We start from the raw sequence: 21,921 nt of genomic DNA on the forward strand, positions 1-21,921 counted from the left end.
CATCTTGAGAAAGTTATATAATCTTTCTTGGTCTCAATGTCCTCATATTTGTTTAAGTCTGACTAGATGATTTTCATATCTTATGAAAAACATCAGTTACCTACATTAATTGTTTAGCATTATTTCCTTATTCTCCTTCTTTAGTTCTCTCAAAAATGAAAAGAAAACAAATGATTTGTACACATGAAATAGTTTCAGTGGCAATCAAAAACTGTATCAGGGAGATAAGACAATTGCTTTGTTATAGCTCTAGAATCTTGATGGGAGGAATGTGGGGGGAGGTTGAAAGGGGAGAACTTGGGAATTACTTTTTACCTTGGAGATTTTCATGTCTTCCTCTATCTGAACCTTTACAACCCCTCCTTTCTTGAGACTGTCTTAATAAGCTGCAGTTATTGTTGGGAAGGTGTCTACTGACTCAAGTTATGTTGAGTGTGGAGAGGAAAAACAGGTTAGGAAATGAAAAGTTCTCCTCTAGTGATTTATTTTTTTAAATTAAAGGTCTAGTAGCCCTCCTGCTGTTGCACCAGTTCTCTGTGAATGCTGAAGTATAATCATACCTATCATCTTTGAGTTTTAAAATGATGTTTATGATGATTTCATTAGCTTGAACGCACCTCGAGCACAAAGAAAACAGTTTCTTCTTTTATCTGCTTTGAGTATCTTTAAAGTTTGGCTTCTCTGTTTCATTGTATATTATTTAGCTTCTAATAACAATTTCATTGTGGTTGTCTGATCACAATAAGAGTTTGCTCTGTCGGATTTTGTGAACTATTATACTTTCCCTTTTAATGTATGGGTCATTACTTAACCATTGTTAGCCCTTATTTCTGGTATATTTATTATTCTGTTTGGCCATGACTGTGTCCTGCTATATGTGTTATCTTTCTGAGGTGGATTTTTTTTTTTTTTTTCTTGGCTGAATATCAAGACTACTCTTCACCTGTATGTATTTATATCATGAATAAAATTCAAACTTTAGGCAACTTGTTTTATTCTGTTTTGTATTATTTCTCATGAGGTGCTTTTCGTTTTGTACATCTAACTAGGTTTCTTTCTGAAATTTAAAATTCTCCTGTGGCATTATCTTGTGACTTTGCCATCTTCCATTTCTTCTCTCTCCTCCCTTTGTCTTCTTTTCTTTCTTTCTTCTTCACTCCCTCCCTTCCTTTCCCTTGAATATACAGTACTTTACTTATCTGCAAGGCACTAGGCTGGATGCCACCATGTTTTCCCTCAACCTGTTTCTTAGACTATTTTAACTTTCCCCACTCTGTTTTATTAATCTTATTTTTGCCAATTTCTTTTCAATTCTTCACAGACATATTAAAAACAGTTTCTAGCTAAAAAAAAAAAAAAAAATGCATGAGCTACTCAGAAGTTAGCTATGGTTTCTATTTGTGCATGTCAGAATTGTCTTAAAAGAACAAACACGGCCGGGCGCGGTGGCTGACGCCTGTAATCCCAGCACTTTGAGGGGCCAAGATAGGCTGATCACCAGGTAAAGAGATCAGAGACCATCCTGGCCAACATGGCGAAACCCCCCTCTCTACTAAAAATACAAAAATGAGCCGGGCGTGGTGGCACGTACCTGTAGTCCCAGCTACTCGGGAGGCTGAGGCAGGAGAATCGCTTGAACCGGGAGGCGAACGAAGGTTGTAGTGAGCCGAGACTGCGGGCCACTGCAATCCAGCCTGGGGACAAAATGAGACTCCGTCTAAAAAAACAAACAAACAAACAAAACACCCACACTAAAGCACTGACGGACAGAAATAAAACTCAGCTCTGGGCATTCATTTTCAGCATGTTTTTTATTTTGTTTTGTTTTGTTTTGTTTTTGTTTGTTTTTGTTTGTTTGTTTTAAAGACAGAGTCTCACTCTGTCACCCAGGCTGGAGTGCAGTGGCACGATCTTGGCTTACTGCAAGCTCCACCTCCCGAGTTCAAGCGATTCTCCTGCCTCAGCCTCCCAAGTAGCTGGAACTACAGGTGCCTACCACGGCGCCGCCAGGCTAATTTTTGTATTCTGAGTAGAGACAGGGTTTCACCATGTTGGCCAGGATGGTCTTGGATCTCTTGGCCTCATGATCCACCCTCCTCAGCCTCCCAAAGTGCTGGGATTACAGGCCTGAGCCACCGCACCCGGTTCTGAGCATAGTATCTTTCTACATCATAGTACTTGAACTGATGTTTTCCTTTTGAGTTGAAATCAGACATACGCATTCTGAGTTGATTATCATAGCTTCTCTGTAATAGTAACTGGTTGCCAAATACTACTAAATGTGCTACCTGATGTGCTAATAGAAAGGGCTTTGCAGTAAATGTCTTGGGAATTCAGATTAACTATCATCACTAAGTCCTATGATCTGAAGCACTACAATTTGTTTACATGTATTAGTTGTCTTTTTGTAGCAAATGATACAAGAATGAATGCATGCATTCATTATAACTTGCAAATAGTTCATCCAAGATGCAGTATATGCATTGTTGTATTATTTTTAAAAAGTATTTCATTTACTATGTTTTTTAGAGACAGAGTCTTGCTCTGTTTCCCAGGCTGGAATGCAGTAGTACAATAATAACTCACTGTAACCTCGAACTCCTGGGCTCAAGCCGTCCTCCGACCTCAGCCTCTGAAGTAACTAGGACTACAGGTGTGTGCCACCATGCCCAGCTCTTGCATGGTTGTTTATATATCCACTTGTTAAATCAATGATTAGTATATGTGGAAATTTCAGAAAAGAAAACTATATTTGAAGAAAATCAAATAGGCATCTCATTTTGAATGTTTAGAACAGTGCTTTCCGATGGAACATTCTGTGATGATGTAAATGTTCCATACTCTTTGCTATTCAACACAATGGCCACTATCCACATGTGGCTACTGAGCCCATGAAAGTGGCCAATGTCACTGAGGAAATGAATTTCTTAATGTGTTTAATTTTAAGGAATTTAAATATAAATGGGTACATGTGGCTAATGGCAAACATGTTGAACAGTACAGATCAAGACCGTTTAAAATGTATTTGATTATGTGTGATAGACCACTGAATATCAAAACTCATTTTATGTGTAATCATTTTATAGGAAATTTTACTTAATTTACATTTTTCTAAGTAAAAAATGCAACAAATATGCAAATCAACATATTTAATACAGTGAGTGGTGGGGACTAGATTAGTTTGGTGGTGGGAGGGATTAGCCCCATTCCATAATCTCTGTTATGACTCCCACACTAGCCACCTGAATGGTAAGTCCAGATAAAAAGCAGTACAGTATGCATGCCGCAAATATTGTTTCAATACAAATGTCTTCATATTCAAAGTAAGAAGAAAGAACAAGGAAATGATAGATCTTATGCTTGAGATGTAATCAATGACTAACAGAGAGACAGTGTTTCTAGCTCTATTTTGACTATTATATATATTTTTAAATCAGAAAGAACAATCTTTGGATTGAAAACATACTAAACAAATGCCGTTAAAAAGGAAACCAAATCTACATTAGGGAAAGGATCGTAAAAAAGCAGCTCCTTGTTTGCAAACCTAGCATGAACAAATTTTATCCCCCAGTAAGTTGATAACATTTGTAAATGAGGTTTGTGAAACTGCAGTCTGGAAATTTTTAGTAAATGTGGAGAGTAGAAATGTTGCCCAAAGAATTGTGCAAAGGATAGATACTAAAATCTCCATTTAAACAGAAAGAAGGGGAGAGGGAAGAGAGAGAGAAAGGTAGGTGGGTGTTCAAACTTACAAAATTGTGACCAGAACAGATAAAGGGATGACTTATGACCTTTCAAAAAGGAAAGCAGTGTTTACTAGAAGCAACCATGAGTTCACAAAGAAAATCTTTGGTCCAACTAACCACACTGTCTGTTTTGACTAAGGGGAAAAGAAAAAAACTTGTTGTAGATTGTCTATATGTAAAGTAATTGAAAAGGTTTCCCATGAGAGCCCAAATAAGATAAAGAAATGAGAAAGAGATGATAATATAGTTAAGTAGATCATAATTAGTTGAACATCCAAGCCCAAAGAGTACTGATTAGGTGAAGGGTGAACTCTGTGTGTGTGATAAAGAGCTCAGTCTTGGCCGGGCACGGTGGCTCAAGCCTGTAATCCCAGCACTTTGGGAGGCCGAGACGGGCGGATCACGAGGTCAGGAGATCGAGACCATCCTGGCTAACACGGTGAAACCCCGTCTCTACTAAAAAATACAAAAAGCTAGCCAGGCGAGGTGGCGGGCGTCTGTAGTCCCAGCTACTCGGGAGGCTGAGGCAGGAGAATGGCGTAAACCCGGGAGGCGGAGCTTGCAGTGAGCTGAGATCTGGCCACTGCACTCCAGCCCTGGGACAGAGCGAGACTCCGTCTCAAAAAAAAAAAAAAAAAAAAAAAGAAAAAGAGCTCAGTCTTTAGCCCTGTTTCTGTTTTTGGTTTTTCACCATTTGTTTCGGTGACTTACATTTGCGATGAGTAAGCTCCTTTGCATACAAAGCAATTCAAGAAAAACAAAAATATTCATGGCTATATGGTAGTCTGTGATGGCGGTATTTATGGCTATATGGTTCTATCACTTATAATCAAAAGAACCAACCAAACAAACAAAAAACCTGTTTGTGATGTACTACTCTACTCATCATGAGTGTTAGCCCAACTGTGTCATGTTGTTTTAGTAATCATCTTCCATGCCCACACCCTGCTAGAGTAATACATGATTTAAATCTTCTTAATTCTTTTCCAAATGTCCCAAATTTCTATAATTAACAAGTATCATTTAAAAAATCACTCCCTTTCCATCTATTTCACTGTATATGGATACTGTCTTAGAAGATGTGGACATTATAGTTGATTTAGTTATCAGTATTACATTGCTAAGAGGACAACCTGATTCCTTTTTAAACATTATTTTTTTATTTTTTATAGGATGAAGTGTCACTGTATTGCCCAGACTGTTCTTGAACTCTAGGGCTCAAGCAATCCTCCCTCCTCGGCCTCCCTAAGTGCTGGGATTATAGGCATGAGCCACCATGTCTAGCCTTTGCTCTTTTTTAAAGCTTTATTTTTGCAACTATTTTATGAAAGAGAGTCGAGACACTACTCCCATTCTACTTTTTACTCACTAGATTGGAGTTTCTCACCTAGTTGATAAATTTTAAGAGGTATCAGACAAATTGCAAGGCATTCATAAGATAGTGAATAGGATGCAGAGAAACTTATTAGAGTAATTAGAGCCCATTTTATTTGATTCTAGGGGATAAATGAGAACCAATAAAGTCTAAGCCTTAAAGAGATGCACTTGGGCTGAGTTTAAAGAAAAATATTTCAACAGAGTGTTCTAAAGGGTTAGTAAACTGCCCGTTAAAAGAGTGAGTTCTCTGTCACTTTTAGGATTCTAGCAGACTTTGAATATCCAATTAGTGGGAAGGTTTGTTGAGCAATTTCAGAGAGCACAAAGATAACAGCCTATCCAATCTTAGATTCCCATTTTCCGTAGCAAAGCCTTGAGGATGATTAGCACACTTTGGGAAGTGAGTGTTACCAATTGAGTAGTCAGGCTGTGTTCTAACTTCATTTTACCCTCTTCTCTTCCCTTGTTCTTCATGGTTGAGTGCTTTAATGACATCTTACCTAACAGCAGTGTTGGAAGAAGAAAGTAGTCAGACTTTTCCAGAAATCACTCCCTTCCCTCCCATCTGTTGAGGCTCACTGCTAAGCCTGAATATTTTAGAACCCTTCCTGAGAGTCTTACCCATGAAGCAGTAGCTTTAGACTCCCTCATTATACCCAAATCATATTTATTGCAATACAGGCTGGGATTTAAATTTCTAGAGTAAACACTGGAGCTTCTCTTCTTGTTCCTAGATCTCAGCTTACTTTCTTTTTGAGTTCCATTCTGACAAAATGACCCTTACTGATTTCTAAACCTCAATTCCTCACTTATGGCCACTTTATATTACTGGAATTTTGCTAGAGACCCGTCACTTGAGTTATCCTGGAAGTTTGTCTATCCAGAAAGTGCTTAGACTATTCCATGCTCTTGCCTCTTATTCTCATGACTGAAATTTCTACCCCAGATACTTCAGTTCCCAGGATTTCAGTCAGGTGAGTAGTTCCAGGATAACTGTGGCACAATAGGATTCCAAGAATCCATTTCTTCTTTGTTCAGATGTCTAAGTATCAATGGCCTCCCAGATGTGTTGTCACTACGCTTACTTGCTTTTTAAGACCTTGTGCCACCTCAGCTTGGTTCTTCAAATTTTGCCTGTACCATCATTGGAGATTCTTGTAAATCTTTAAACTTTGGTCTTTTGTATTCCCAGCTAAAACTTTCCTGATGCCAGTCTTGATGTAGCAGATGAATTTACTGATTTCTCCAGTCTTGGGTCCAATCTTGGATTTGTAAGCTGTCATGTGTCACTGAAAAATCTTAAACATGGAACAGTTGTGTTGAAACTTTTTCAAAACTCCAGTCAGATTTTTATTGCTTTCCATATTTTAGGAATAGTTGCCAGATAATGTCAATTTTGTAACTAATGTAACAAAAGTAATAGACATGTTTTATATAAATGACACAAAGAATCAAGCTTAAGGTTTTCTTTTTGCTTTTCCCAAATTCAAAACACCACAAACAGCTCACTATTTTCTAAATAGGGCAAGGATACTTTTCGAAGTTGAAATTGTGAATATAACACCTGTGTGCTAAGCTCTGCGATGTGTGAAATTTGAGATTGTTGTTGCTAATGTTCAAAGCATAGAAAGTCTGAGTAGTGACTGTCTAGGATCAGCAAGTATGCTCACCACAGTCAGTTCCTGGAGTTGAATTATTTGAAATTGGCAGGTGGTTTCTCTTTTTCCATAGATTTCATTCCCCTTTTCCTGACAGTGCATGTGTTTGGTGACCTCCACTGTTTATTTAGCTTCTGCATACATTCCTTAGGATTTGTTTAACGTGTGGTTTTTTTTTGGTTGCTTGTGTTTCTTGTTATGCTTGGCTACTACTAGAAGGAGGAGTGATGGTGGTCTGCTTTGGGTTGGCAGTCAAAACAAATGTGATACTCATTTTAAATATCTGGCTTTGAATTTTCATATAAAAATAAAAGCACCATTTACATAAATATATTGCTTGAATTGAATTTATTTTCTATTCCCCACTTGCTCCTAAAAGAAGTGCCTGTAAACTCCAAAATGATTTAAGAGAGAGCATCAGAAGGAAAGAAAAGTGAAGAGTAAGGATAAGCCACTAACTACTTAATCAAACCTGAATGAGCCAAACAAAGTCCAACTTTGATTTACTTTCTGCATCATAATTTGGAACTATTGCAACTGTAAAGAGTTAAGCTCTCACTTAAATCTTCTTACTTCCTACCGCCTTCCTGGTTGTTGTTTACTTGGTCTGTTGTTACGAATTGGCAGTCTCATCACATACCCTAGTATAGTTAGCATACTTTGGGGTCTGAGGAGGATGGGAACAAGAAAACAAAGAAATAGAAAATTTGAAAAATCAAATGGAATTTGTGAATAGAAGATATTTTCTTATTATTAACATTGTCATTTTTAAAAAGCATTGAGAGCAAGGTACTAGAAAGCATTGACATTTGGAGTGGGTCTGATTTGGAAGGCCTTTCTGGGATCTCTCCACTCTGGGTTTTCAGAACCTTTCCATAGCCTAGTATTCTTCACATACCTTTGCCTGTTGGTTTTTAGACTGCTCTTTTTTTGCCCATTCATTAAATGCTACTCGTCCCCAAAGGCATTGTCCTCAGTCTACTGCTGTTCTTCTGCAATGCTTCCATTGCACATTAACACATTAATGACCTGAACTTTTCTATTTCCTAGCTGTGAACTCTACCCAAAGATTCATGTTCGTTTAATTACAGCTGTTTGTGAGAATTTTCCCTTAGTGACAGTAGGCACGTGAAATGGATCACTTCTAGAACTGATCGTTTTATTCTTCCCCTAAAGTAGTATTTCTCCTCTGGAATCCTCTTAAGTTCTAGAATCCTAGCAGTCATTTTTGATGGCTCAGTTACTTTAAAGTTTACCCATATCTGTTCTATCCAGGACCAAATTTTGGTCCTGCATTGTGTGTGTGTGCGCATGTGTGTATGTGTATGTGTGTGTAATGCAGTTGTTGTCATGTCACTTGCTTGCTTAAGAAAACCTTCAACTGTTTATTATTATCTTCAGGATAAAATCCATACTACTTAAGGTGACATCTTTTAATGATTTAGTGCCAACTTACTTACCCATCTTACTGTTTTCACACTCCCTGGCTCATAACTTAATCTCTAGCAATCCTGCTTATAGTTCCCCACACTATATACTGGCCCTCGCCATAGTGCCTGTCTTTGCTCATGTCATCCCCTATCTGGAATAACTCTTTCTCACTTTTTTAAAATCTCAGTCATTCCCTCTTTCAGAAAGAATTTCAAACAATTCTTCTCAAGTAAGTTAGGTGTCATTCCGCCTTGCTTCCACAAAAATACGATGAATGCATGATACAATATATCAAAATTATCTTTTTACATATCTGTCCCCTGCAAACTACTGTGAGCTTTTTAAAGACTCAGGATTATTCAACTTCCAGTTCCCATCAGTTAACACAGAATCTGACATGTAATAAATGCTCAATAAATATTTCATTTACTTAATGGAAAAATGTCATTAATGAAGACTGAATACCTTGAAAATTGTTCTTTCTGCTTTTAGATTTTGCGCATAAGAACTCTTAGTAAAGCTTTTATCTATTCTCAGTCTTCACTTGGCCTCTCTTTTTGGCAACTGAAATGACTGCGTTTCTTTACAGCTCCTCCCTTTGGCACTCTCATGGCCTGTGGTCAGCTCCTGCTCAACTCTGCCTCTTGGCCTTCTTGACCACAGACTCAAATGCTTGAGAGAATCAGAGCTGTCCACTTGTCTTTCTTCTTCCCTTGCCAATTTTATAAATGGAAGATCTAAATATATGTGTGTGTATGTGTACATATATAGTATATATATCGTATCTGTCAAGTTTCCAACTGGAAAAAAGGTCTCGATCACACAATATACTATGTCATATACAGTATTACACTATGATATATTAGATTAAAAGAGTAAAGCTTACCAGCTGAAAACAAGAAAGTGCAAAACTTCCTTTTTGGCTCAATGCTTTCTGGACCTTCTGAGCAGCTCCCATCCTTATTCTTGACTTTGTCATCACCTCAAAGGCAATTGCTAGTGACATTTTCATAGTGGTAAGTTTTTACAAAGATATCTAAAAGCCACAATAAAAAGTTTATATTTTAGTTGGTATGCCTAGAATTATAGAAACTATCTGTGACTAGAATGTTTAACTTCTGTCTTTATCAGACATAATTGTCAATTTTATAAATTGATGTGTTGATGAAATGGTGATTAAAAAGGAAGTGATGTTTTGTGCATTAGGAAGCAATGAAGATTATAAAAAGTGTGTAACTGGAATAGCTATAACCTTCTTTTATTTATTTATTCTTTTGATTTGCCATAATATGTCAAAGGAAAAGATTTTAGATCTGTAATAATTTTTGCAATTTGAAAGGTATTAAAATAATAAAAGTAATTGTGATGTGAAAAGTATTATGATCATCTGCTATCTTTTATGCTTGATAGTACTAAAACATGAAGCTATTTGAATTTTTTTGGTTTTGTAAGCAGATGTTTAGAGTTTTGTTATTATCACATCAGCCTTATGATAGTCCATGTTGTTCTTAATTAGGGAGTAGCAGTTTACTATAGATAAAGCTTAACTTCTAGGATTTTGTAGGTAAAATGGAAAGAATTTCAATATAATGTTGTATATGATGGCCATGTCATGAATTGCCCTACAAATGAAATAAATTTTCAATGACTTTTAAAAATGTTAGAAACAACCTACAAAAACAAAATTGTCTGCTGGGTCCCTGCATGGCCCCTGACTCTACTCATTTCACAATATTCTCCCATCGCTCTCTTAGCTGCAACTTGCCTTACAGTCTCTTTGTTACACCATGGGATCTTTGTTCAAAATCTTTCTTCTGCTTGGAATGTTTTCCCCTGGCCCTCCCAAATGTGCACAAACACATACCACACTAGTTCCTATCCATCTTTCATTTTAACTAAAACATTCCTTCTTTTCAGAGCTTTCTTTATCATTCTAAACCAAATAAAATCATTTTAAAAAGTTCTTCCATGATACTTATTACTATTTATGATTTTACATTATTTGTGTGGTTATTTTATTAACATTTGTCTTTTTGGTAGCCTATAAGATTTATGAGATCAGAGATTATTTTTGGTGGTTCATGGTATTCCCAACATCTGGCCCAGTTTTTTGTACATAGTAGATGTTGGGTCTCTATATACTAGGTGGATGAGTGAATGAATTTTTCAGACTACTGCCAGAGGCTTCTTGTTATTAGATCAGTTCAGTTATGGCACTTTTCTTCCATTGCTTTCCTATGGCTTTAAATACCATACAGAAATCTTTTTATCATACACAACACATTTTGTCATCTTTCTCCAATATACAAATCCAGTTAGACTTCCAGTTCATCCTAGCTACCTACCATCCTCCTTCTCCATGTTTTTGTCTCTCCCTCAGGGAAGGGGAATGGGGAGAGCATTTCCCTCTGTTCTTGTTTTCCTTAAACTGGACCTAAAGTTCCCATTCCTGTGCCTTCTCCATGCTCTTCTATAACCCTGGGGTGTCTTTCTGTTACCTTCATCATTTTCAAGGATGAGCTTAAGTATCATTTATTCCTAAAGCTTTTGCTTGTTCCCTGTACATTACCTGTCAGTATTAACTACCCATTCTACTGCATTCCTATGTTTTTACTTGTTATAGCATTTTCTCTTTTGCCTTGTCTGTATTCTTCAGTATTTTTTAAGTATTTTAAAGGAAAGGTTAATTTCTCATTCAACAGTGTATTTCCCACAATTTAAATTATAGTGTCTAGAATAATAATAGCTAATAAAAATTTAAAATAATTGAAAAATATGATTGCCATAAATTATGAAAAAGATGGACTTAGTGATGGACTATCTTTCAGTGATGAGTGAGTTTATATTTAGAGAACAGTGCATTTCTATATTTTTTCTCCAATCAGTTCCCAGTTGATCTGTCCCACGACTACCATTCAGGTGTCATTTCCCACCACAACATCACACTTTGCATCAGCTAATCAACCTGACACATACCTTAATATCTCTTTGTCTTTGTTCATCTATTTTTTAAATCTGGAATATACTTTCTTACCTTACACTATTTTATTTATCAGAATTCTCACTCATATATAGGTGAAGATTTTGGTCAATATTGTCTTCCTCATGAAAAGTTTCTTGATTGATCTTTTTCATTTCCCATTAGAATTTATTACCACTTACATTGTAGTTCTTAAAAACTGGTCGTTCCTTTCCTTAAGACTTATTTTATTCCAGCCAGGCATGGTGGTTTATGCCTGTAATCTCAGCACTTTGGGAGGCCGAGGTGGGTGGATCACTTAAGGTCAGGAATTTGAGACCAGTCTGGCCAACATAGTGAAACCTCATCTCTACTAAAAATACAAAAAAAAAAAAAAAAAAATTAGCTGGGTATGGTGGTGGGCACCTGTAATCTCAGCTACTGCAGAGACTGAGGCAGGAGAATTACTTGAACCCAGGAGACAGAGGTTGCAGTGAGCCGAGATCGCACCACTGCACTCCAGCCTGGGCAACTGAGTGAAACTCCATCTCAGGAAAAAAAAAAAAAAAAAAGAAATACTTACTTTATTCCAACTTGTAGACTTGCTTATTGTACTCCAAAGTTCATGTGCTGTACTAGTGTGCAAACAGGTTTGCTAATTTGTGCACTACCCAGTGACCACTCAAGGGTTTGGAATATGACTTGCTGAAAGGGTTAATGAGTAGCTGGGCTTACCTGTAGTCATGGTTTCTTTATACTACATGCATGGAATTTAAAGACAGATGAAGCCCCTTGAACTTTTAAAGTTAAAAAGCAAGAACTTGACAAAACAATTGTTAGCATATCCAATAATGTAGTAAATAACTTTGTATGGGGTATTTTATATCAGCTAAATTTATTTAAAAGTGAATCTTTATTGGCTTCGTGTTTTATACATTTTTTTTTTCTTTTCTTTTTTTTTTTTTTTTTTTTTGAAACAGAGCTCCCTCTGTCTTGCCCAGGCTGGAGTGCAGTGGAACGATCTTGGCTCACTGTAGCCTCTGCCTCCTAGGTTCAAGTGATTCTCCTGTCTCAGTCTCCTGAGTAGCTGGGACTACAGGCCTGTACCACCACACCTGGCTAATTTTTTTCTATTTTTAGTAGAGACAGGGTTTCATCAGGCTTACCAGGCTGGTTTTGAACTCCTGACCTCAGGTGATCCACCCTCCTTGGCCTCCCAAAGTGCTGGGATTACAAATGTGAGCCACCATACCCGGTCTATAAATTCTTCAAAATGGGAGTTTGAAATGGTATTACTACTCCATTCATAGATTTGTGCTTGGTGTTTACAAATTTACTTCTTTTCAGATTTAGTTTAGATAAGGTTTTCCTTTTTATAATTTTCTAAGCTCAAATGTTCCCTCTTAAATTAAAAAAGGTTCTGAGTTACCAATAAAAGTGTGTGTGTGTGTGTGTGTGTGTGTGTGTGTGTGTGTGCATGTCTGTCTGTCTAGAGGAAAAAATTTTATGTGAATTTCCACAGGGATTCTCTCAACACTTGGTAGTAGAACAGAAGAAGAAAATACAGTGGTAAACAAATTAAACTCCACTACTCTCTTCAGCAGACATCATCATAAGTATTTCAGATGCATTATCACGCTTAACCTTCATGTTAACTACACTTTGTAGATCAAGATATCCAAGCTTGGATTGATTAAAGCACTAGCTCTCTTAAGTTTTATTTACAATTACTGCATGTCAAGACAGGATTTGACATGTAATCATACCTATTCGATATCTATTTGTATCTATTTGATAGATGATCTGAAGAGAGTTCCACTTAGGCTCTGACTAGATGGACACTGATTTCTAAAAGTAAATATCCAATTCCTGTGTTAGGTTCAGTAGTCTAAATATAGTCCCCATTACAAGATACAAGCACAGAGGAAAGACTCATCCCAGAAACCTTGGTGCTAGAATGAAAGTAAGGATACAGACACAGAGTCTTCTCCGAGAAAGTAGCCCGGGACCAAATTGTAGAAGCCATAATGGGCAGGAATCAGGGGTCTACTTATTAAAAGTTATTTCATTCTAATATATTCTACGAAATAAGTATAAGTATGGTAGACTCAAAGACCTAGGGTTTTTTTGGGTTTTTGTTTGTTTGTTTGTTTTGTTTTGTTTTGTTTTTGAGACGGAGTCTCGCTCTGTTGCCCAGACTGGAGTGCAGTGGCGCCATCTCGGCTCACTGCAAGCTCCGCCTCCCGGGTTTACCCGGTTCTCCTGCCTCAGCCTCCCGAGTAGCTGGGACTACAGGCTCCCGCCACCTCGCCCGGCTAGTGTTTTGTATTTTTTTAGTAGAGATGGGGTTTCACCGTGTTAGCCAGAAAGGTCTCCGTCTCCTGACCTCGTGATCCGCCCGTCTCGGCCTCCCCAAGTGCTGGGATTACAGGCTTGAGCCACCGCACCCGGCCAAAGATCTAGTTTTGAGTTGAATTAAACTTTACTTCTTCTAGAACACAGGCCCATAATCTTAAAAAGCTTCTTATGAAGAAATGCCTCTTATCGGTGCCCAAAATGAATACAGTTTATATACCACACCTCCTAAATCATTTGGGGAAAAGGGAGTCCTCCCGTATATATATTGAAATGACTCCAAACCACAAGAACCATACAATGGTAGCATCTGGGATTAATGTGATAGATGCTGCCAAGTCTGTATCTATCCCCCACATGTATGTATCTCCCCTACAGTTCTGATACCATCTCAGCCAGAACTGTATGTCTATGTCAAAAATGTCCCACAGAGCCTACTAATTTATTTAACTTTAAACTTTAAATCTGAGTAATTATCCATGATCAGTCCATACCTAATAGTATTTTCCCAAACATCAAGTTTTAAAAAAAACTTTTCACTGAATGTCTGCAACAACAACAACAACAAAAATATGGCCATTGCCTTCTTTTTCCTTATGTCACATTCACAACCCTGTTTGCAAGCATCACCAGACCTCCATGAGCAACCATAGATCTTTTACATTTTCACCACCCTTCTTTAAACTTTCTCTTTTATGCATGTCTTAAAAACATTAGGTAAATGTAAATTCATCTCTCTGTTTTAGAGATTGCATACTGGCGCATGTGACATGTAATAGTAGCATTGTTCATTGCATACTGTGTGTGATGAATTCCATGATAGAACAACAGAACAGCAAAGTCCAGTGTCTTCGTTCTTAAATAAATTAAAATGCGGTCTGAAGAATATAACAGGAGTTTTAGCATTACTTATGAAATACTCACATCTGCACTATTTTGTCTCCTGTCTTACTCCAGCTAATCACATTGGCATATGTAACTTATACAAATGTTCACTGAAAGACTACACACATCAACAAAATGAATCAGAAAAAGAAAACTTTTCTACAAGATAATATTAGATCCATATAAATTCTCTGTATGTGTAGCATAACAAACATCCTGACTCTCATAGAGCTCTTCTTCTCATTGTAAACCAGTTATAGCTAAACTCAGGCTCTTATTTATTTTTATTGATTTTAAATAAACTGAAGCTTACACTTTTAACCCAATTGAAAATCCTAGAAAATAGCAGATGATCAGTAACAATATATAAGATTTAGTGGTGATTGGTTAGGGAATTTTTACCAAAGGACTTGCTATAAACCATTATAGACCTGACTGCTGACAAACCTTTACAATTAAATTTTCAGGTAGTTTTCCAATCCATGCAGTAATTCAATACCAGCATTCCCTCTGCAATTTGTATCTACTTTTTCCACATGTCATTGCTTGAGCTTCTTTGTTTGTCAATCTCACATATTCATATTTTTTTTCAAACTGGCATCTCTTGACTTGTTCCAGTTCTCTGTTCCTACACTACTGTTTTTGAATTGTTTTATGATCATAGAGATAAGTCATTGGTAAGGTGACTTGAGTTCTTATTCAAGAGAGTGATGACAAGCTTGAAAGTGAAAGATATAGTAAATGATCCTGCTTGGTACTAGCGCAGGTCTGAAAGCTCATAAAGACCCTGGTGAAGCATGCATCCATCTATCCATTCACTTGTCAATTTATCAAATACTTATAGAGTACTAGAAATTAATATTCAAGTTAGGTGTGCTACATGACATTTATTTTCAAAACAATGAAATTGATTTATAGTTAAAATGCATTTTAAGATGACCCATAATTTCACTCCCGAATTTTAAAAAATATTTTAATATGTGCAAATGTGAGTCCGTTACTTGTCTCTCTATATAAATCTTGCAGTTCAGAGGTTACAAAAATTTTACATTATTCAATCTTTGAATTTTAATGAAGTCCTTCATGTTCTCTGAACAGTTTTTGACTTATCAAAATTGCAAATTTGTGAATCAGATATTAAGTCAGTGTTCACTTGAAAACAGTCAAGGATGCAAGAAAGTAAAAGAGTAGAAATTCTATGCATATATGTTATATGCGGCCCCTTTGCATGGTTCCGTGACAGCTAGCAGATAGGCATAGTGGATTTTATGATAGGGGCCCTCTGAACATGACCATAGGAGAAATTAAATGAAGTAGTGGTCATTTTAAATTGCTCCAGGAAATTTGAAGAGAGATGTCCTTGGTGCCTTAAAAGTAAAACATTTTAAAAATACTCAAAAGTCGTTTAGAGAAAAATATGACTGTGTCAAATAGTAAGTATACTTTTCCTTAATTAATAATCAAAAACATCTCATGATTTTGAAGAATTTTCAGCATCATGCAACCATGTAACAAATATGCACATGTACCCCCTTATCTAATTTAAGCACTGAAACTAATATCTATATCTATATCTATGTAAATAGATATAGATATTGACTATGACTATGTCAAATAGTAAACATACTTTTCCTTAATTAATAATCAAAAGCATCTCATGATCTTGAAGAATTTTCAGTATCACACAACCATGTAACAAACATATACATGTACTTCTGTATCTAATGTAAACATTGAAACTAATATCTATATCTGTATCAATTCAATATCAATATAGTTTGCAAATATCTTCTCTCATTCTGTAGGTGTCTGTTTACTCTGTGGACAGTTGGGTTTTTGGTTTTTTGTTTTTTTTTTTTCTCTGCAGAAGCTCTTCAGTTTAATTAAGTCCCACTTGTTTATTTTTATTTTTGTTGCAGTTGCTTTTGGGGACTTAGCCAAAAATTCTTTGTCAAGACTGATGTTGAGAAGAGTATTTTCTATGTTGTCTTATAGAATTTTTATAGTTTCAGGTGTTACACTTAAATCTTTGATTGATTTTGAGTTAATTTTTGTAAATAGTGAAAAGTAGGTGTCCAGTTTCATTCTTCTGAATATGGCTAGCCAGTTATCCCAGCACTATTGAATAGGGAGTTCTTTTCACATGCTTATTTTTGTTGACTTTGTTGAAAATCACATGGTTGTAGGCGTGCAGCATTATTTCTGAGTTTTCTATTCTGTTCTATTGGTCTACGTGTCTGTTTTTATATCAGTACCATGCTGTTTTGGTTACTATAGCCCTGTAGTGTAGTTTGAAGTTGGGTAGTGTGATGCCTCTAGCTTTGTTCATTTTGCTTAGGATTGCTTTGGCTATTCAGGTTCTTTTTTTGGTTCCATATGAATTTTAGAATTTTTTTTTTCTAATTCTGTCAAGAATGATGTCAGTAAGTGATAGGAATAGTTTTGAATCTATAAATTGCTTTGGGCAGTTTGGCTATTTTTAGGATATCAATTCTCCAAAACTGTGAGCATGGAATATTTTCCCACTTGTTTGTGTCATCTCCGATTTCTTTCAGCAGTGTTTTGTAGTTCTCCTCGTACAAATCTTTCACCTCTTGTATTCACAGGTATTTCATTTTCTTTGTAGCTACTGTAAATGGACAAATAAAATGAAAAAGTGCTCAGCATCACTAATCATCAAATAAATGAAAATCAAAACGACAGTGAGATGCCATCTTACACCAGGCAGAATGGCAATTATCAAAAAGTCAAAAAAACAGTAGATGCTGGCAAGGTTATGGAGAAAGAGAATGCTTATGCCTTGTTGGTGGGAATGTGAATTAGTCTATCCACTGTGGAAATAAGCCTAGAGACTTCTCAAAGCTCTTAAAACAGAGCTACCATTCAACCCAGCAATACAATTAATTACTGGATATATACCCAAAGTAAAATAAATCACTCACCAAAGAAAACATAAGCACCCATATGTTCATTGTTATGCTATTCACAAAAGCAAAGACATTAAATCAACCCAGATGCCCATCAGTGGTAGATTGGACAAAGAAAATATAGTACCATATATACCATGAAATATTACACAGCCATAAAAATGAATGAAATCATGTATTTTGCAACATGGATGCAGCTGGAGGCCATAGTCCTAAGCAAATTAACACAGCAACAGAAAACTAAATCCCATATATCCTCACTTGTAAGTGGGAGCTAAGAATTGTGCACACATGGACATACAGACACTGGGGACTCCTAAAACAAAAAGGGAGGGAAGTGGGTGTGGATTGAAAAGTTACTTATTGGATACTGTGCTCTCTACCTGGGTGGTGGAATCCATTCCCCAAAGCTCAACATCATGTAATATTCCCATGTCACAAACCTGCCACATGTACCGCCTGTATTTAATGTAAACATTGAAACTAATCTCTCTATATATAAATATAAACATATATATGTGTGTATATATATAATGTATCACAGAAATTCTTAGAAGCTTGGTAATAGATTATAGCTCATAAGTAGGTTTGTCACAGGATTTGGGGAAAATTGAATTATACAAAGATAATTTCAGTTAAATGTTTGTGAGATAAAAATTATGAATATACTTAAATAGGAATGGGTAGGTAGGAAGGGACAATTGATATTGTGTATGTTTAACTTAGTTAAGATAGAAGATAACAGTCTACCAGTTATTTTATAAAAGGCACTGCCCCGAATTTCTATAAACTTCTGGGCCTCATGATGAAGGGTTCTAGAGGGAATCAAGTATTCTGACTTCTAAAACCACAGATTATTTATAGCCAGACACTTACGAGGTATTATAGTTGGCTGACCTCAGGAAGAAAATGTAATAGAGTGTTTTTAAAAACAAGGGGCATCTAAGGAAAAATACATTAAGTTATTAAGAAGTTGGAGATATTTTTATAATAAAAGAGACTGAGTAAGTATATGTCAAAATAATCCATCATAATGAACCACATGAATATGTTGAATGGAAATTTCACCAAACTCTACAATACCAATGTTTTGGGGCCTCTTCGATCTCTTTTAGGGCCAACCAAATCAAAGTATTTATTGCTTGTTTTTACATAATACAATTTGAAACTTATTCAGGATTATGGAATAACTTATGAATATAAGAAACAAAGGAATTTAAACAAATTTATGAGTCAGGAATGAGTAATTCTTTATTATGGTTACAAAGAAAAAGTTGACCTTATTGAGAACCAAAGGACTTGATCTGGTTTCTCGTCTTTTCTTATGCTTTTCCTGAGAAAGACGAGACTGAAACTCAGGTTACTGATAGTTCAGTAGTCCATACCACATTTGTGGTTTTAAGTTGGCATCATCCTGATTCATGTGCTCTGTGCTCCTAGTTATTTCTAGAGCATTACCCCCTGTATTCAGACCTGATGTAGTAGAGAGTTCTGCTTAATATGGCCAAAGGGAGTAAAATGTGAATAGCAATGATAACTCTGGATACATCTTGGTCTGTGTGCTTTTTAAATTGATCTCCCCAAATTCCCTTTCCTTGTAAATGAACCAACACAGCACCATGTTTAGCATGATATATTGGTGACTTGGTTAAATGTTTTCTTCCCTCCATTTACACAATTAAGTTACATTTTGTGAAAGTGGTGCTTCAGTGGGGTATTATATGGTAAAGTTTTGTTACATCTAGATGCTTACATCACTATTTCAAAATTATGTTATAGGGAAAGTTTTTCTCTTATTAGAAACAAGCAAGTAAATGCCTTAAAAATCCTTTTTAACCATATTCTGCTATTTTCTATGCTGTGATGACCAATTTAAAATGTATCACGAGTAATAAGACATCATTTTGTTTTCTGCATAAAACATACCAGGAAAATGGACACCAACTTAAAATTTTTATTTTGAGAATACTGACTTGTTCCTTTTCTAGGCAACTTCCCAATCATGGTTTTGTTTTTGTTTTTTAAATGGCAGACTTTAACTCTTAAAATGTAACCAGAATGCAGGCTCTTTGTGAAAGTAGGTTATTTCTAAAGTTCTATGAGTACTGAACATCACAGACACAACGTGGTAACATATTATTTCTTGAAATATAATAGAGGGAATCTAGTTTATTACTAGTTTGCTTATTTGATTAAAAATACTATGTGTTACCCTTGGTCAGGTTACTTTGGATCAGTTACTTTTAACATGGTATTTACCTGGCAACTAAACACTATTCTGAACCTGTCATATGTTCAAGGCACAAAGTTGAACAAATGGAGAACTAAATGAGAAGGTGTTGATTATTTTAGAAGAGATATTTGAGGAGAAAAAAAAAAAAAAACTCAGCTCTGCAGCCAGGAGTATTTTGTAAATATATGAGGGAGATTGACTGTTATTATTTTTAAGTATCATTCTAAAGAGAAACTCTTTGCAAGTGTGTATGTTTTAAAAATTTAATTTGTGAATTGAAATTTTTGTAAGTATACATTTAAACACAAATCTGTAAACACATTATTATTCCTGTTTTTTCAGAAATAAATATATAGTAAATTTTTCTTGGGATATCAGAAGTAAAACTTAACACAACTGTGTGTTTTTGTATTGTTTTGTTTTGTTTTGTTTTGTTTTGAGACGGAGTCTCGCTCTGTCGCCCAGGCTGGAGTGCAGTGGCGCGATCTCTGCTCACTGCAAGCTCCGCCACCTCCCAGGTTCGTGCCATTCTCCTGCCTCAGCCTCCCTAGAAGCTGCGACTACAGGCGCCCGCCACCATGCCCGGCTAGTTTTCACAACTGTTTTTATATAGGTTACTGCAGCAATTTACTAATTGTTAACTAATGAGTTGCATAAAAGCTTGTTAGTTGTTCACACTAGACATAGTGCTTGTTTTTCAGCCATTACATCCTGATCATTCTGACTATTGCCAAATTCTCTTGTGTACTCCTAGTAATCTTTATATTCAGATTGGAACCAACCTTCTGCTTCTTTCTATAATATTTGCCACAGGAGTAATTTCTTGCTCTTAAACCTTGGACTTTAGGGGGCAGTGACTAATAGAGACACATTTGGGACACACTTGGTCACTTACCATCTAGCTTTGCATCTTTGTTAAACTTGAATTCAAGAGAGCTAGAAAAGGTTGGTAGCCAAAAGAACATTTTGTTATTGCAATTTTTGTCATTGCCTGCCTCAAACTAATAAAGGGCTACTGAGACACTTGCCAAGGGTAATTAATTTTTCTTCTTTCCCCTGTCCACCTCCTCCTCCTCCATTGTAACTGGAAGCTTGCAATCCAATTACATTTTTAAAGAGTTAAAGTCTACCATGTAAAATACAAAAACAAAATCAAAACTGGAAAGTTGTCTAGAAAAGGAACAAGTCCATATTCACAAAAGAAAAATTTTAAGTTGGTGTCCACTTTCCTCGTCTCGTTTATGCAGAAAAAAAAGATGCCTTATTACTCATGATACATTTTAAATTGGTCACCATAACACAGAAAACAGAATATGATTTTTATATATACACACACACATATGCACCCACATGTGTATACACATATACATGTAAATATATGTATATATACATATACATTTACACATATGCACATATACACATATACATGTATACACACGTATACACATATGTGAATACATATATGTGTATATACATATATGCATACGTGTGTATACATGTATACATATATGTATGTATATATGTATGTGTGTACATGTGTGTATATACATATATGCATACGTGCATATACATATATGTGTGTATACATATGCATATGCATATGAACATGTGTACATATATGCATGTGTGCGCAGATGTATATGCATATACATTTGTATACATACATACATACACATACACACACTTGTATTCCCTTTTGATGTCAAGGATCTTAGACTCAAGAGTGGGAAATTGCTCTAAAGAGTTGACAGTGATCATTAAAAAATCATTGTAGACATTAGTCAGTCTCCAAATAAATAGTAAAATGCTGATGAAACACTTAACTCCCAGTATTCTCTAGGTCTGGATAATGAATGTGGTTTAAAATTAATTTAACCAGATCTAATAACAAAAACTAAAACCCTCTAAAGTATATCATGTCTTGTGGATAAATCTCTTATGTGTTGTTAGAAACAACCTTTTATTCCAAATCTAATTTTCTTCCCAACTCTGAGGATATGTTGATATAGATTATTTTAATTAAATAACAAGTGTGAGGTAGTAAACTAACCTGAGTCATTATGTGTATATAAAATTGCAATCATCACATTTCCTTTTGGAGTTTTATAGATAAGCTTCTTGTCTGCCCTCTTGGCCCCTTATATACATATTTTAAATTATCTGTATCTATTTTTAAAAGCTATTTTATAAATAATTTATATAGAGAAGTAATTTGGTGATATTTTAATTTATGTTTTTCAAAAGCTCAAAGAACATTTAAAACTATACTTAAACCTAACCAGTCCTGAGAAACAACTTTGAGTCACAATAAATGAGAGTTTAAGAAATATAAGGATCAATTCCGAATTAC

The 21,921-nt window shown here is 35.8% G+C and overlaps 1 protein-coding gene across 7 annotated transcripts in view; it reads left to right on the forward strand.

The window, feature by feature from the left end:
* The window catches only part of FOXP2 (forkhead box P2), a 277,840-nt gene that overhangs the window by 44,088 nt on the left and 211,831 nt on the right, over positions 1–21,921 (forward strand). For 2 of the 7 annotated variants that reach the window (XM_023228238.1, XM_023228237.1), the window contains exon 2: positions 20,751–20,756. The exons of the other annotated variants lie outside the window; for them this stretch is intronic. In XM_023228238.1, the coding sequence (XP_023084006.1) occupies positions 20,751–20,756 (6 nt within the window). The remainder of the gene's footprint in view (positions 1–20,750; positions 20,757–21,921) is intronic. 7 annotated transcript variants of the gene reach the window in all.

Source organism: Piliocolobus tephrosceles, chromosome 8, assembly GCF_002776525.5.
Source record: "Piliocolobus tephrosceles isolate RC106 chromosome 8, ASM277652v3, whole genome shotgun sequence".
NCBI classification, from domain to species: Eukaryota; Metazoa; Chordata; class Mammalia; order Primates; family Cercopithecidae; genus Piliocolobus; species Piliocolobus tephrosceles.